This window comes from Balaenoptera acutorostrata, chromosome 3 (genome assembly GCF_949987535.1).
Source record: "Balaenoptera acutorostrata chromosome 3, mBalAcu1.1, whole genome shotgun sequence".
Lineage (NCBI taxonomy): Eukaryota > Metazoa > Chordata > Mammalia > Artiodactyla > Balaenopteridae > Balaenoptera > Balaenoptera acutorostrata.
In genome coordinates, this window is record NC_080066.1 from 183487132 (window position 1) to 183501284 (window position 14153).

Sequence of the window (14153 nt, forward strand, 5' to 3'; positions counted from 1 at the left end):
GTGAGGAGACAGTGAGGGACAGTGGGGGACAGTGAGGGACCGTGAGGGACAGTGAGGGACAGTGAGGGACAGTGAGGAGACTGTGAGGGACAGTGAGGGACCATGAGGGACAGTGAGGGACAGTGAGGGACAGTGAGGAGACTGTGAGGGACAGTGAGGGACCGTGAGGGACAGTGAGGAGACAGTGAGGCAAGAGTGAGGGACAGTGAGGACACAGTGGGGGACAGTGAGGAGACAGTGAGGGACCATGAGGGACAGTGAGGCGACAGTGAGGAGACAGTGAGGGACAGTGAGGTGAGAGTGAGGGACAGTGAGGAACAGTGAGGGACAGTGAGGGACAGTGAGGAGACAGTGAGGGACAGTGAGGGACCATGAGGGACAGTGAGGGAAGGTTAGGGACAGTGAGGGACAGTGAGGAACAGTGAGGAGACAGTGAGGGACAGTGAGGAGACAGTGAGGGACAGTGAGGAACAGTGAGGAGACAGTGGGGGACCGTGAGGGACCATGAGGGACAGTGAGGGGACAGTGGGGGCAGTGGGGGACCGTGAGGGACAGTGAGGGAAGGTGAGGGACAGTGAGGGGACAGTGGGGGAGAGTGAGGGACCGTGAGGGACAGTGGGGGACAGTGAGGGACCGTGAGGGACAGTGAGGGAAGGTGAGGGACAGTGAGGGGACAGTGGGGGCAGTGGGGGACCGTGAGGGACAGTGGGGGACAGTGAGGGACCGTGAGGGACAGTGAGGGACAGTGGGGGACAGTAAGGGGACAGGGGACAGTTGGAGACACAGTGGTGACAGCGAGGGCACAGCAGGGCTGGCCCGCCCACCTTGAAGAGGGTCACGGTGGCGCTGTAGCACACGCTGAGCAGGAAGAGGGTGATGAAGATGGAGATGGTCGTCCACAGCCCGTCCAGCTCCCCGTCCTGGGCATCAGCACAGGTCTCCTCCTCTAGGAGCAGTTCTGCACAGGGAGGGGGGGTCAGGGGTGGGGTCATCGGGGCCTCGCAGCGCGGCTCCCATTGTGGCGGGGTGGTGGCGGGATGCCCCAGGTGGGCCGGGCCAGAGGCACCTGAGGACAGTCGCTGGGCACCAGCCCCAGCCCCCCATTCCTCCAGCCTGGGCCCCAGTCTCGGCCTGGCCAGTGGGTCCTGCTCCCTCTCCTGTGCTGTGCGCTGAGCTGGGGCCCTTGGGGGGAGGATGCCCGGACCCCCCGCGGGACAGTGGCTCAGGCCCCGGCCTCCTCGCCCCCTGGGGCCAGACCCGGAGGGCGGGAGGGTCAGCAGAGCACGTGGGCCGTGGGCCCTGCCCCAGGGAAGGGGCAGGACAGTGTTGGGCTCTGTCCCTGTGCCCGCGGGGCTGGGAGTGCCGGGACGAGGGGGCTGTGGGAGGATTTTGGCCTGTTCGGCAGGCGGTGTCGGTGCCCCAGGGAAGAGGAGGGATGGGTGACGGAGGTGGTCAGTGCGGTCAGTGTGGGGAGGGGCCGCTGAGCAGCCCATGGGCGTTGGAGGGTGGGGACCAGGCTCAGGTCTACGGCGAGGACTCATGAGACCCAGCTCTGTGGTCGGGTGTGGGTCTGTGCGGCTGCCCTGTGGGAGGGCCCGTGTGCAAGGCCCGCGTGTGTGCACGCGCGTGGGTGTGTGTGGTGGGTGCCCTGCACACGCGTGTACGCGGGCAGGTGAGTGCATGTGGATGAAGATGGTGGTGTGTGGGCTGGTGTGGCTCAGTGGGGGGCTCGTTTCCAATGGCTCTGGGCTCAGTGTCCACGGGTGCGTCTGGACGGTCCCTCCCCGGGCACTCAGGGCCGCTTGCCTCTGCCCCTTATGGGCACAGGGATGAGTGTCCCCACGAGTGCACAGGCCTGGCCCCTGGCAGGGACAAGCAGGGCAGAGCCACCTGGCCTGAGTGGGGGGGGCCTGATCTCCCGTGCCCGACGGTGCAGCAGGGCCGTCCACCCACCCCGGGCTGCGTGTGGCCCCCACGAGGGCACAGAGCTGCCACGCAGACCCTGGAGCCAGGGACAGGAACGTGGGGACGAGGACGGCCAGTGTCCCACAGCTTGGGCTGGAACAGGGGCGGGAAGAAGTGGGCACTCATTCTCCTGAGGGTCTCTGGTGGGCTTCTCCCGTTCCGGGCACACACTCCAGCCCCAGCAGCTGCTGGGCGGAGGGTGGCCGGAGCAGCTGTCGCCTCCGGGAGGGGCCCTCCCCGGCCTCGGGCAGCCCCCAAGCGGCCTGCGCAGACCCGCACACTCTGGGTCTGGCCCTGAGTGGGATCAGCTCTCGCGCACTGGTGGTGACAACCGTGACCCAGAGCCGGGTCCCCCCCTGCCCCAACGCAGACCCGGCGTGCCCCGGGGCTCTGCTCGGAAAGAACCATGACAGCAGTGCGGGGTCCCAGGGCGGCGCTGGGTGCTTTATTTCATGGCGCCCGGGAGGAATGTACACAGGGCTGGGGCTCAGGCGTCCTCGCTGGACCCTGAGAGCCCAAGGGGAGGGAGGGCTGGCTGGGGCGACAATGCCGTGGGGCTCATTTACCCGGAGACTGGGAGATGGACTTCTGCGTGTTGTGATTGTGCAGAGCCTCGTGCAAAACTACACACGTGTAGGTGTCTCCCTGCTGCCAGCTCCTCTTGTCTACCCTGAGCTTGCTGTACAGGAAGAAGGACCCGTCGGCGTCCAGCTGGGGTGGGGTCGTGCCGTACTTGCCCTCTGACTCCGGCTGCCCCTTTCTCTGCCACTCCACGTCGATGTCGCCCGGGTAGAAGCCGGTGACCATGCAGGTTAAGCTGACTGAGCTCTTGGCCAGCTCCTCCTGCGGTGGGGCCAGTACGTACACCTGCGGCTCCCGGGGCTGCCCTGTGGGGAGAGGCATGGCTGTTAGCACGATGGTCACTGCTATTGGCCCCCAGGGACCCTCCTGCGCCCGTCCACCTGACCCACCTTTGGCCTTGGAGATGGTCCTCACGATGGGGGCCGGGAGACCTTTGTTGTTGACCTTGCACTTGAACTCCTTTCCCTTCAGCCAGTCCTGGTGCTGGATGGGCAGGGCGCTGACCACACGGTAGGTGCTGTTGAACTGCTCCTCCCTTGGCTTTGTCTTGGCCGTGTGCACCTCTACGTCGTCCACGTACCAGGAGAACTGGACATCGGGGTCCTCGTGGCCCACGTCAACCACAACGCAGGTGACCTCGGGTATTTGGGATATTGTGAGGGTGTCCCTGGGTGTCGGGGGGAAGATGAAGACGGACGGTCCTCCTGGGAGCTCAGGGGCTGGTCGGGGAGACACGGAGGGTGGTCAGCGCCTGGGTGGACCTCCTCTTGGGCACCCATGCATTCCCCTCCCCCAAGCCCCAAGGCCGCTCCTGGGCGAGGTCCACCCCCGAGGGGCGGAGGATGAGGCCGGGTGACTTACGTGGACATTTGGAACACTTCGGGCATTCAGGACACTTGGGGCATTGGTTGGGGCCATGGATCTCTGCAGAGAGAACAGACAGGAGGTTACCGGGGTTGGGGACGGCCCGGGGCTGGCCTTAGGGCAGGCCAGGTTTCGGCAGGTGAGACCTGTGCCCACCTCTGTGGGCCCAGGGGCTGGGGGAGGCGTCCAGCCTGTGCCCACACTGGACCTGGTGGAAACGCCCAGAGGACCCCCTCCCCGAGCCTGGGAGGACTTCAGGTGAGGGAGAGAGACAGGCCTCCCGTGACACCCTGGGCGGGATTCACCATCCCTGGTGTGCGGTGTGTTCAGGTGGGAGGGCTGACCCCGGGCCTGTCTCGTAGTGGACACCCTCCCTGCGGCCCGTCCCCTCACCGATGCGCTTGTCCACCTTGGTGCTGCTGGCCGGGTGGGCTACGTTGCAGGTGAAGGTCTTGCCGGACGAGGTGCTGGCAGGCACGGTCACAGTGCTGCTGAGAGAGTACAGCCCCATGGACCCGAGGACGGATGGGAAGGTGTGCACACCGCTGGATAGGGCGCCCGAGTTCCAGGTCACGGTCACTGGCTCAGGGAAGTAGCTTGAGACCAGGCAGCCCACGGTCACTGTGGAGCCAGTTGTGCCCTCGCAGCTGGAATCCAGAGGGTAGACTGCCGGGGCCGTGGTGGAAGCTGTGAGAGAGGAGGCCGTGTGACTGGCAGGGCCTCACCCCTGCGAGGGTCCGGGAAGGGCATCAGGTGTGCAGGCCTGGGGCACCATTGAGCCCAGCGACCATGTGCTTCCAGCGTGACTGAAGACCAGCGGCCCGGCATGGCTGTCTCCCACCCCAGGTCTCTGCGTCTGCAGCTGTGGGCTCCAGACACCGCTGGGGGCCAGTGCTGGGTGACCACCTGGATTAGATCCCCCCGGGGCCCCAGTCCTCCTGTGGGTGTCTGGCCTGATCAGGCCCTCGGTCTGAGCCCTGACCAGTGGCTATTGCTCCCTGAGCCCACTGCCCTGCTCTGCTCCTGTCCCCTTGTCCTGGCCTGCTCTTTGCCACCCAGGGCCCGTGTGCTCTGGATCAGCTCTGCCCATTGGCATCGCTGGGAGCCTTGCACTGCCCCTGGCCTTCTCCTCCTGCAGGGTGCCAGCACCCCAAGCCCCATTCCCCGCTGGACCTGCCCCCTCTGACCCTGGGCTGCTCAGCCCAGACCTGCAGACCCGTCTGAGCCCCGAAAGAGCCCCTCGTTTCCCCTCTGCCAGGTCCACTGCCCTGTCAACCCCAGCTCACTTTGGCATGTCATAACCTCCTGTCCCAAGCCCTGACAGGCGCCTGGAAAACTGGGGACACTGGGCCCATGAATTGCAGCCCATCAGGTCCCCTCAGGGATGCCCTTGCACCTTCAGCCTCAGAGACCTTCCCTCCCATGGTCCTCTCTCCACCTGGCCTTGCCGTCCGCCTGGCCCCTCCCATCAGACCAAAGTTCCTTTAGCTCGGCCCCTCATCCCCTGACCCCGGGGCTCGTGGGCAGCTCCTGCCTTCCCAGCCCCCTGCTCCCCTGCACAACCCCGCCTGCTCCCCTGAGTTCTTGGGGTAGCCTCCTGCGCCCGGCCTTACCAGCCCCCTGAGCTCCAGCGGGAAGGCTGCTCTCCTTTCTCTGTGCACTCAGGTTCCCCTCCCCCAGATGCTCCCTCACCTGCCTCCAGCCCCTCGTCCTGGCCTCTCAGCTGAGCCCGGGCTTCCGGTCCATCGAGTGTCTAGACTCTGCCCATCTGAGCTCCGGTTCACCATCTCAGGCCTGAGTCCTCTCTGCCCTTGTGACCCTTCTCCCTGGCCCAGGGCCCTCAGCACACCCCAGGGGGACCCCCAGCCCGATCTCCTGTAGGACTCCCTGCTCTGCCCCCACTGCCAGCTGCCCTGCGTCCTGCCCTCCCAGCCCCCTTGGCTCAGGTCTCTGGGCTCAGCTCAGGGATGCTGTATCCTCATGTCATCTACTCACCTGGCGTCAGACTGCCCACTGTCCCTGGAGCACTGGGCCCACAGCACCAACTGTCCCTTGCACCCTATGACACTTGCCTACTCACCTGCTCACCCCAGTACCTGGTCTGCTGAGGTCCTGGGCAGGACCCTACCTCCTCACCCCGAGCTCACCTGCACAAGCTCTGCCTGCTTCCCCAAAGCTCCGGGGCAGCCCTCTGCCTCCCAAACCATTGCTCACCTGCACAAGGTCTACCTCCTCCCCAAAGCTCCCGGGGAGCCCCATCCACTCGAAGGTTCCTGTTCACCTGCACAAGGTCTACCTGTTTCCCCAAAGCTCCTGGGCAGCTCCCTGCCCCTCCAGGCCCCTGCTCAGCTACACTAGCTCTACCTGCTACCCTAAAGCTCTTGGGCAGCCCCCGGCTCACCCAGCCCCATGCTCACCTGCATAAGCTCTACTTGCTCCACCAAAGCTCCCAGGCAGCCCCTGCCCTCCCAGCCCCAGGCTCACCTACACTAGCTCTACCTGCTCCCCCAAAGCTCCCAGGCAGCCCCCTGCCCTCCCAGCCTCAGGCTCACCTACACTAGCTCTACCTGCTCCCCCAAAGCTCCAGGGCAGCCCCCTGCCCTCCCAGCCCCAGGCTCACCTACACTAGCTCTACCTGCTCCCCCAAAGCTCCCAGGCAGCCCCCTGCCCTCCCAGCCCCAGGCTCACCTACACTAGCTCTACCTGCTCCCCCAAAGCTCCAGGGCAGCCCCCTGCCCTCCCAGCCTCAGGCTCACCTACACTAGCTCTACCTGCTCCCCCAAAGCTCCAGGGCAGCCCCCTGCCCTCCCAGCCCCAGGCTCACCTACACTAGCTCTACCTGCTCCCCCAAAGCTCCAGGGCAGCCCCCTGCCCTCCCAGCCCCGGGCTCACCTACACTAGCTCTACCTGCTCCCCCAAAGCTCCAGGGAAGCCCCCTGCCCTCCCAGCCCCGGGCTCACCTACACAACGTCTACCTGCTCCCCAGAGACCCTGAGGCAGCCCCCTGCCCTCCCAGCCCCGGGCTCACCTACACTAGCTCTACCTGCTCCCCCAAAGCTCCCGGGCAGCCCCCTGCCCTCCCAGTCCCGGGCTCACCTACACTAGCTCTACCTGCTCCCCCAAGGCTCCCGGGCAGCGCCCTGCCCTCCCAGCCCCAGGCTCACCTACACTAGCTCTACCTGCTCCCCCAAGGCTCCCGGCAGCCCCCTGCCTTCCCAGCCCCGGGCTCACCTACACTAGCTCTACCTACTCCCCCAAAACTCCCGGGCAGCCCCTGCCCTCCCAGCCCCGGGCTCACCTACACTAGATCTAACTGCTCCCCCAAGACTCCCGGGCAGCCCCCTGCCCTCCCTGCCCCAGGCTCACCTAAACTAGCTCTACCTGCTCCCCCAAGGCTCCCGGGCAGCCCCCTGCCCTCCCAGCCCCGGGCTCACCTACACTAGCTCTACCTGCTCCCCCAAGGCTCCCGGCAGCCCCCTGCCTTCCCAGCCCCGGGCTCACCTACACTAGCTCTACCTACTCCCCCAAAACTCCCGGGCAGCCCCTGCCCTCCCAGCCCCGGGCTCACCTACACTAGATCTAACTGCTCCCCCAAGACTCCCGGGCAGCCCCCTGCCCTCCCTGCCCCAGGCTCACCTAAACTAGCTCTACCTGCTCCCCCAAGGCTCCCGGGCAGCCCCCTGCCCTCCCAGCCCCAGGCTCACCTACACTAGCTCTACCTGCTCCCCCAAGGCTCCCGGCAGCCCCCTGCCTTCCCAGCCCCGGGCTCACCTACACTAGCTCTACCTACTCCCCCAAAACTCCCGGGCAGCCCCTGCCCTCCCAGCCCCGGGCTCACCTACACTAGATCTAACTGCTCCCCCAAGACTCCCGGGCAGCCCCCTGCCCTCCCTGCCCCAGGCTCACCTAAACTAGCTCTACCTGCTCCCCCAAGGCTCCCGGGCAGCCCCCTGCCCTCCCAGCCCCGGGCTCACCTACACTAGCTCTACCTGCTCCCCCAAAGCTCCAGGGCAGCCCCTGCCCTCCCAGCTCCGGGCTCACCTACACTAGCTCTACCTGCTTCCCCAAGGCTCCCGGGCAGCCCGCTGCCCTCCCAGCCTCAGGCTCACCTACACTAGCTCTACCTGCTCCCCCAAGGCTCCCGGGCAGCCCCCTGCCCTCCCAGCCCCGGGCTCACCTACACTAGCTCTACCTGCTCCCCCAAGGCTCCCGGGCAGCCCCTTGCCCTCCCAGCCCCGGGCTCACCTACACTAGCTCTACCTGCTCCCCCAAGGCTCCCGGGCAGCCCCTTGCCCTCCCAGCCCCGGACTCACCTACACTAGCTCTACCTGATCCCCCAAGGCTCCTGGGCAGCCCCTGCCCTCCCAGCCCCAGGCTCACCTACACTAGCTCTACCTGCTCCCCAGAGCCCCTGAGGCAGCCCCCTACCCTCCCAGCCCCGGGCTCACCTGCAGAAGCTCTACCTGCTCCCCCAAAGCTCCAGGGAAGCCCCCCACCCTCCCAGCCCCGGGCTCACCTACACTAGTTCTACCTGCTCCCCCAAAGCTCCCGGGCAGCCCCTGCCCTCCCAGCCCCGGGCTCACCTACACTAGCTCTACCTGCTCCCCCAAAGCTCCCGGGCAGCCCCCTGCCCTCCCAGTCCCGGGCTCACCTACACTAGCTCTACCTGCTCCCCCAAGGCTCCCGGGCAGCGCCCTGCCCTCCCAGCCCCAGGCTCACCTACACTAGCTCTACCTGCTCCCCCAAGGCTCCCGGCAGCCCCCTGCCTTCCCAGCCCCGGGCTCACCTACACTAGCTCTACCTACTCCCCCAAAACTCCCGGGCAGCCCCTGCCCTCCCAGCCCCGGGCTCACCTACACTAGATCTAACTGCTCCCCCAAGACTCCCGGGCAGCCCCCTGCCCTCCCTGCCCCAGGCTCACCTAAACTAGCTCTACCTGCTCCCCCAAGGCTCCCGGGCAGCCCCCTGCCCTCCCAGCCCCGGGCTCACCTACACTAGCTCTACCTGCTCCCCCAAGGCTCCCGGCAGCCCCCTGCCTTCCCAGCCCCGGGCTCACCTACACTAGCTCTACCTACTCCCCCAAAACTCCCGGGCAGCCCCTGCCCTCCCAGCCCCGGGCTCACCTACACTAGATCTAACTGCTCCCCCAAGACTCCCGGGCAGCCCCCTGCCCTCCCTGCCCCAGGCTCACCTAAACTAGCTCTACCTGCTCCCCCAAGGCTCCCGGGCAGCCCCCTGCCCTCCCAGCCCCAGGCTCACCTACACTAGCTCTACCTGCTCCCCCAAGGCTCCCGGCAGCCCCCTGCCTTCCCAGCCCCGGGCTCACCTACACTAGCTCTACCTACTCCCCCAAAACTCCCGGGCAGCCCCTGCCCTCCCAGCCCCGGGCTCACCTACACTAGATCTAACTGCTCCCCCAAGACTCCCGGGCAGCCCCCTGCCCTCCCTGCCCCAGGCTCACCTAAACTAGCTCTACCTGCTCCCCCAAGGCTCCCGGGCAGCCCCCTGCCCTCCCAGCCCCGGGCTCACCTACACAACGTCTACCTGCTCCCCAGAGACCCTGAGGCAGCCCCCTGCCCTCCCAGCCCCGGGCTCACCTACACTAGCTCTACCTGCTCCCCCAAAGCTCCCGGGCAGCCCCCTGCCCTCCCAGTCCCGGGCTCACCTACACTAGCTCTACCTGCTCCCCCAAGGCTCCCGGGCAGCGCCCTGCCCTCCCAGCCCCAGGCTCACCTACACTAGCTCTACCTGCTCCCCCAAGGCTCCCGGGCAGCCCCCTGCCCTCCCAGCCCCAGGCTCACCTACACTAGCTCTACCTGCTCCCCCAAGGCTCCCGGCAGCCCCCTGCCTTCCCAGCCCCGGGCTCACCTACACTAGCTCTACCTACTCCCCCAAAACTCCCAGGCAGCCCCTGCCCTCCCAGCCCCGGGCTCACCTACACTAGATCTAACTGCTCCCCCAAGACTCCCGGGCAGCCCCCTGCCCTCCCTGCCCCAGGCTCACCTAAACTAGCTCTACCTGCTCCCCCAAGGCTCCCGGGCAGCCCCCTGCCCTCCCAGCCCCGGGCTCACCTACACTAGCTCTACCTGCTCCCCCAAAGCTCCAGGGCAGCCCCTGCCCTCCCAGCTCCGGGCTCACCTACACTAGCTCTACCTGCTTCCCCAAGGCTCCCGGGCAGCCCGCTGCCCTCCCAGCCTCAGGCTCACCTACACTAGCTCTACCTGCTCCCCCAAGGCTCCCGGGCAGCCCCCTGCCCTCCCAGCCCCGGGCTCACCTACACTAGCTCTACCTGCTCCCCCAAGGCTCCCGGGCAGCCCCTTGCCCTCCCAGCCCCGGGCTCACCTACACTAGCTCTACCTGCTCCCCCAAGGCTCCCGGGCAGCCCCTTGCCCTCCCAGCCCCGGACTCACCTACACTAGCTCTACCTGATCCCCCAAGGCTCCTGGGCAGCCCCTGCCCTCCCAGCCCCAGGCTCACCTACACTAGCTCTACCTGCTCCCCAGAGCCCCTGAGGCAGCCCCCTACCCTCCCAGCCCCGGGCTCACCTGCAGAAGCTCTACCTGCTCCCCCAAAGCTCCAGGGAAGCCCCCCACCCTCCCAGCCCCGGGCTCACCTACACTAGTTCTACCTGCTCCCCCAAAGCTCCCGGGCAGCCCCTGCCCTCCCAGCCCCGGGCTCACCTACACTAGCTCTACCTGTTCCCCCAAAGCTCCCGGGCAGCCCCTGCCCTCCCAGCCCCGGGCTCACCTACACTAGCTCTACCTGTTCCCCCAAAGCTCCAGGGCAGCCCCCTGCCCTCCCAGCCCCGGGCTCACCTACACTAGCTCTACCTGCTCCCCCAAAGCTCCCGGGCAGCCCCCTGCCCTCCCAGCTCCGGGCTCACCTACACTAGCTCTACCTGCTCCCCCAAAGCTCCCGGGCAGCCCCCTGCCCTCCCAGCCCCGGGCTCACCTACACTAGCTCTACCTGCTCCCCCAAAGCTCCAGGGCAGCCCCTGCCCTCCCAGCCCGGGGCTCACCTGCAGAAGCTCTACCTGCTCCCCCAAAGCTCCCGGGCAGCCCCTGCCCTCCCAGCCCTGGGCTCACCTGCAGAAGCTCTACCTGCTCCCCAAAGCTCCAGGGCAGCCCCCTGCCCTCCCAGACCCGTGCTCACCTGCACAAGGTCTACCTGCTCCCCCAAAGCTCCCGGGCAGCCCCCTACCCTCCCACCCCACTGCTCAGCTGCAGAAGCTCTACCTGCTCCCCCAAAGCTCCAGGGCAGCCCCCTGCCCTCCCAGCCCCGGGCTCACCTACACTAGCTCTACCTGCTCCCCCAAGGCTCCCGGGCAGCCCCCTGCCCTCCCAGCCCCGGGCTCACCTACACTAGCTCTACCTGCTCCCCCAAGGCTCCCGGGCAGCCCCCTGCCCTCCCAGCCCCGGGCTCACCTACACTAGCTCTACCTGCTCCCCCAAAGCTCCCGGGCAGCCCCCTGCCCTCCCAGCTCCGGGCTCACCTACACTAGCTCTACCTGCTCCCCAGAGCCCCTGAGGCAGCCCCCGACCCCCTGCTCTCCAGCCCCCTGCTCACCTCCTGCCTCCCTGCCACTTGTCCCTGGAGCTCTGGCCCTCAGCACCCACGCCCCTCTGGCCCACCCCCGAGCCCTCACCCTAGTGCAGCTCCACTCCTGACTCCTTTCTTTCCCGGGGCTGAGCTCTGTTCCCTGGAGTCGCTAGGTGCCCACCCTGTCTCCGGGCCCCTCTCCCCTGGCAGAGCCCCTGTCCCACCGTGGACCCCTCCCAGAGGAGCTCCTGGCCTGCCGAGCTTCACCCTCTTCTCTCTCCCACCACCCCCAGGATCCTCCTCTGGTCGCTTCTCCCTCCAGTTGCCGGGTCACCTGCCCTCTGCCTGCCCGCTCCCGGCCCCCAGCCCCTGCTCCCGGCCTCAGGCCCTGGCTCCGCTCGCCCCTCGTGTAGCCTGTGGAGCTGCGTGCTCAGCCCCTGTGCGGCCAGCCCTGCCTGCTGTGCCCCCGGCGCTCCCGCTGCCCTGGGCCCCGGCTCCAGCCCAGAGCCCACCGCCAGCCCGCCTGCCACTGCCCTGGGGCTCAAGCCGGCTCCACTGTCCTGGACAGGACCCTCAGCCTCCCCCCACCCCCCCGACACCGGGGGGGCCCTTCCTTCCCCTGTGCCGAGCCAGCGTCCTCCCTCCGTCCTTGCTCAGACCCACCTGCCCATCCTGGCCTCGTCCTCAGCCCCAGCCCAGCCCTGTGCCTGCAGCACATCTGGCCAAGCGAAGTCCTCAGGCTCCCGTCCCCCAGCCCGTCATGTTCCTCGAAGGCCCAGCAGCCCCGCCGAGCTCTGCCGCCCCTGGGTTTCCAGCCCTGTTGGTGTGGACACGCCCCTGCCCGGGCTCCCTAGTCCCTGCCCTGGGGCAGCACTGTGACCCCTGAGCCAGCACTGTGACCCCTGAGCCAGCACTGTGACCCCTGGGCCAGCACTGTGACCCCTGGGGCAGCACTGTGACCCCTGAGCCAGCACTGTGACCCCTGGGTCAGCACTGTGACCCCTGAGCCAGCACTGTGACCCCTGGGGCAGCACTGTGACCCCTGAGCCAGCACTGTGACCCCTGGGCCAGCACTGTGACCCCTGAGCCAGCACTGTGACCCCCGGGCCAGCACTGTGACCCCTGGGCCAGCACTGTGACCCCCCGGGCCAGCACTGTGACCCCCGGGCCAGCACTGTGACCCCTGAGCCAGCACTGTGACCCCCGGGCCAGCACTGTGACCCCTGGGCCAGCACTGTGACCCCTGAGCCAGCACTGTGACCCCTGGGGCAGCACTGTGACCCCTGGGCCAGCACTGTGACCCCTGGGCCAGCACTGTGACCCCTGGGCAGCCCGCCTCCTCCGTGCCCGCTTGGCTGCTCCCGCCGCTCTGTGGGGTCCCCGAGGCCAGGCTTCCCTCCGTGGCCCCCATTCCACTCCCTTGTCCTGATCCTCTCGGACCCCACTCACCAAGGGTTGGGGTGGTGGACTCGCTCCCCTGCAGCCCAGGGCTCCGCGCCCCCTCCCTGCTCCGGCCCCAGGCACATGTGGCTCTTCAGGGCTGTGCTCTGTCTCTGCAGCCCCGCTTCCTAGGACTGGTAACGAGTTCCTGGAAGTGTGAACTCCTTGCCCACAACCCTGCAAACACTAAGAACAGGACTGAAACCCAGCGGCATGGCTTGCTTCCTGAAGTTCCCTTTTCTTCTGGGTGGTTCTTGTCTCAGAGGGCCTGGGGAGTCCAGATGCAGCAGAGATGCATTATTTTGGTGTGTAGGGCGCGGTGAGTGGGGCCCAGGGACCCAGGGGACAGAGTGGGAACCCCGGCCGTCACAGCTCCACCCTCCTGAGGGAATATGCTTGCTCGGCCCACAGCACCCTGGGTAATAGGCCCCTCGCCTGAGCCTTCTGGGCCTCCGAACTCTGGTGGGCAACACTCCCACCTCCCCCAGCACAGATCCCCAGGGCATCCTGCCTGCCTCAGGAGCAGATCCCCAGGGAGTGTCGGTGTGAGGGGGCAGAGCAGAGCAGGGCTGCGCCCTTGACCTTGCGTGAAGTGCTCTACTGCCCCTCTCATGTTCTATTTGAACCAAACACTCGGGCTCTCTGGACAAGCCTCAGAGTTGCCCAGTGCTGGGTTTTCTGTGCCCGACCCCAGCAGGCTGCACGGTCCGTGTCGGAGTCCGTGGGATGCCTGGTCTCCCAGCGCAGATGGCGGCTCTCAGAAGGGCCTTCGCCACAAGTGGACTCTCCTGTCAACACAGTCTGGGCACTCGTATGCTGGGAAGGAGGCCACCGGGCCCTGAAGAATGGTCTTAGCTGCTCACAGGTCCTCAAAGAGGCCAAGAAGGTCACTCACCGCCCCTAGTTTCCTCCTATTGTACCTTTTCCAATTATTGAAACATTTTCTTCCTGTTATTGGCCACCCAATAAGCCACCCGGTTTTTCCTTATGGTGCAGGACCCACTGCTCACATTTCTTTCTTTTCATTGGTTGCTGAGTGCTCTTTGTATATGAAGGAGTACTGCCCTGTGTCACGTGTGCTCACGCGCTCTGCCCCATTTCTATGGAACTTCAGAGCCCCTTGTGGGCGGGCTTCTCCAAATCTTTACCCTCAGGAGGAGGCTCAGCCCATGCCCATCACTGTGCTTGGCCAGCCGGCCCTCTCCCTGGTGCCTGTGTCTCCTGCCTTCGCGGCTCCCAGCTTTCTTCTCGAGGACGGTAGCGGCCAGCCCCAGACAGCTCTCGCTTGCTCATCAGGATGTCCGGGCTGGCTGGCGGGATGGGGCCTGAGGACTGGCCTGTCTGCGTGAGCTCAGTGGGTGGACGGCTGGGTGGTGACTGGGGCCCCAGGAGGCTGATGCCGGCCTCCATCCTGGTGCTTGTGCAGCTGTGTTCCTGTGGCCTCCTGCACTGACCACTGAATGAGCCCCTCAGGGTTTGCCCACAGGGAGTGGAATTTTTGCTTTTACCTTTGTGCGGAGAGGGGCAGTGAGTCTGGGCTGGAGGCCAGTGGCGCAGGCATGGTGGAACCTGAACCGGGGTCTCTGTGGGTATTGAAGCACTCTTGAGGCGGAGCCTGGCTGGACACTTGGGTCCTCAGGGCCCAGAGCTGCCCTCTGCCCCCTTCCCTCTGGCCCCTTGTCCACGTCCTCGGGGGGGGGGCACCTCCTGCTCCCAAGGGACCACAGGCACCTCCCCCAAGGTATGCTCAGGTGGCATGGGAT

The 14153-nt window shown here is 66.7% G+C and overlaps 1 gene segment (V, D, J or C); it reads right to left on the reverse strand.

Moving 5' to 3' along the window:
* Positions 1-13800, reverse strand: part of LOC103018077 (immunoglobulin heavy constant gamma 1-like) — a 48398-nt gene extending 34598 nt beyond the window's left edge. The window contains 4 exon segments of the C gene segment in view: positions 3409-3471; positions 3805-4098; positions 12400-12482; positions 13616-13800. Of these exon segments, the coding sequence occupies positions 3409-3471; positions 3805-4098; positions 12400-12482; positions 13616-13800 (625 nt within the window).
* Positions 13801-14153: the final 353 nt, after the last annotated feature.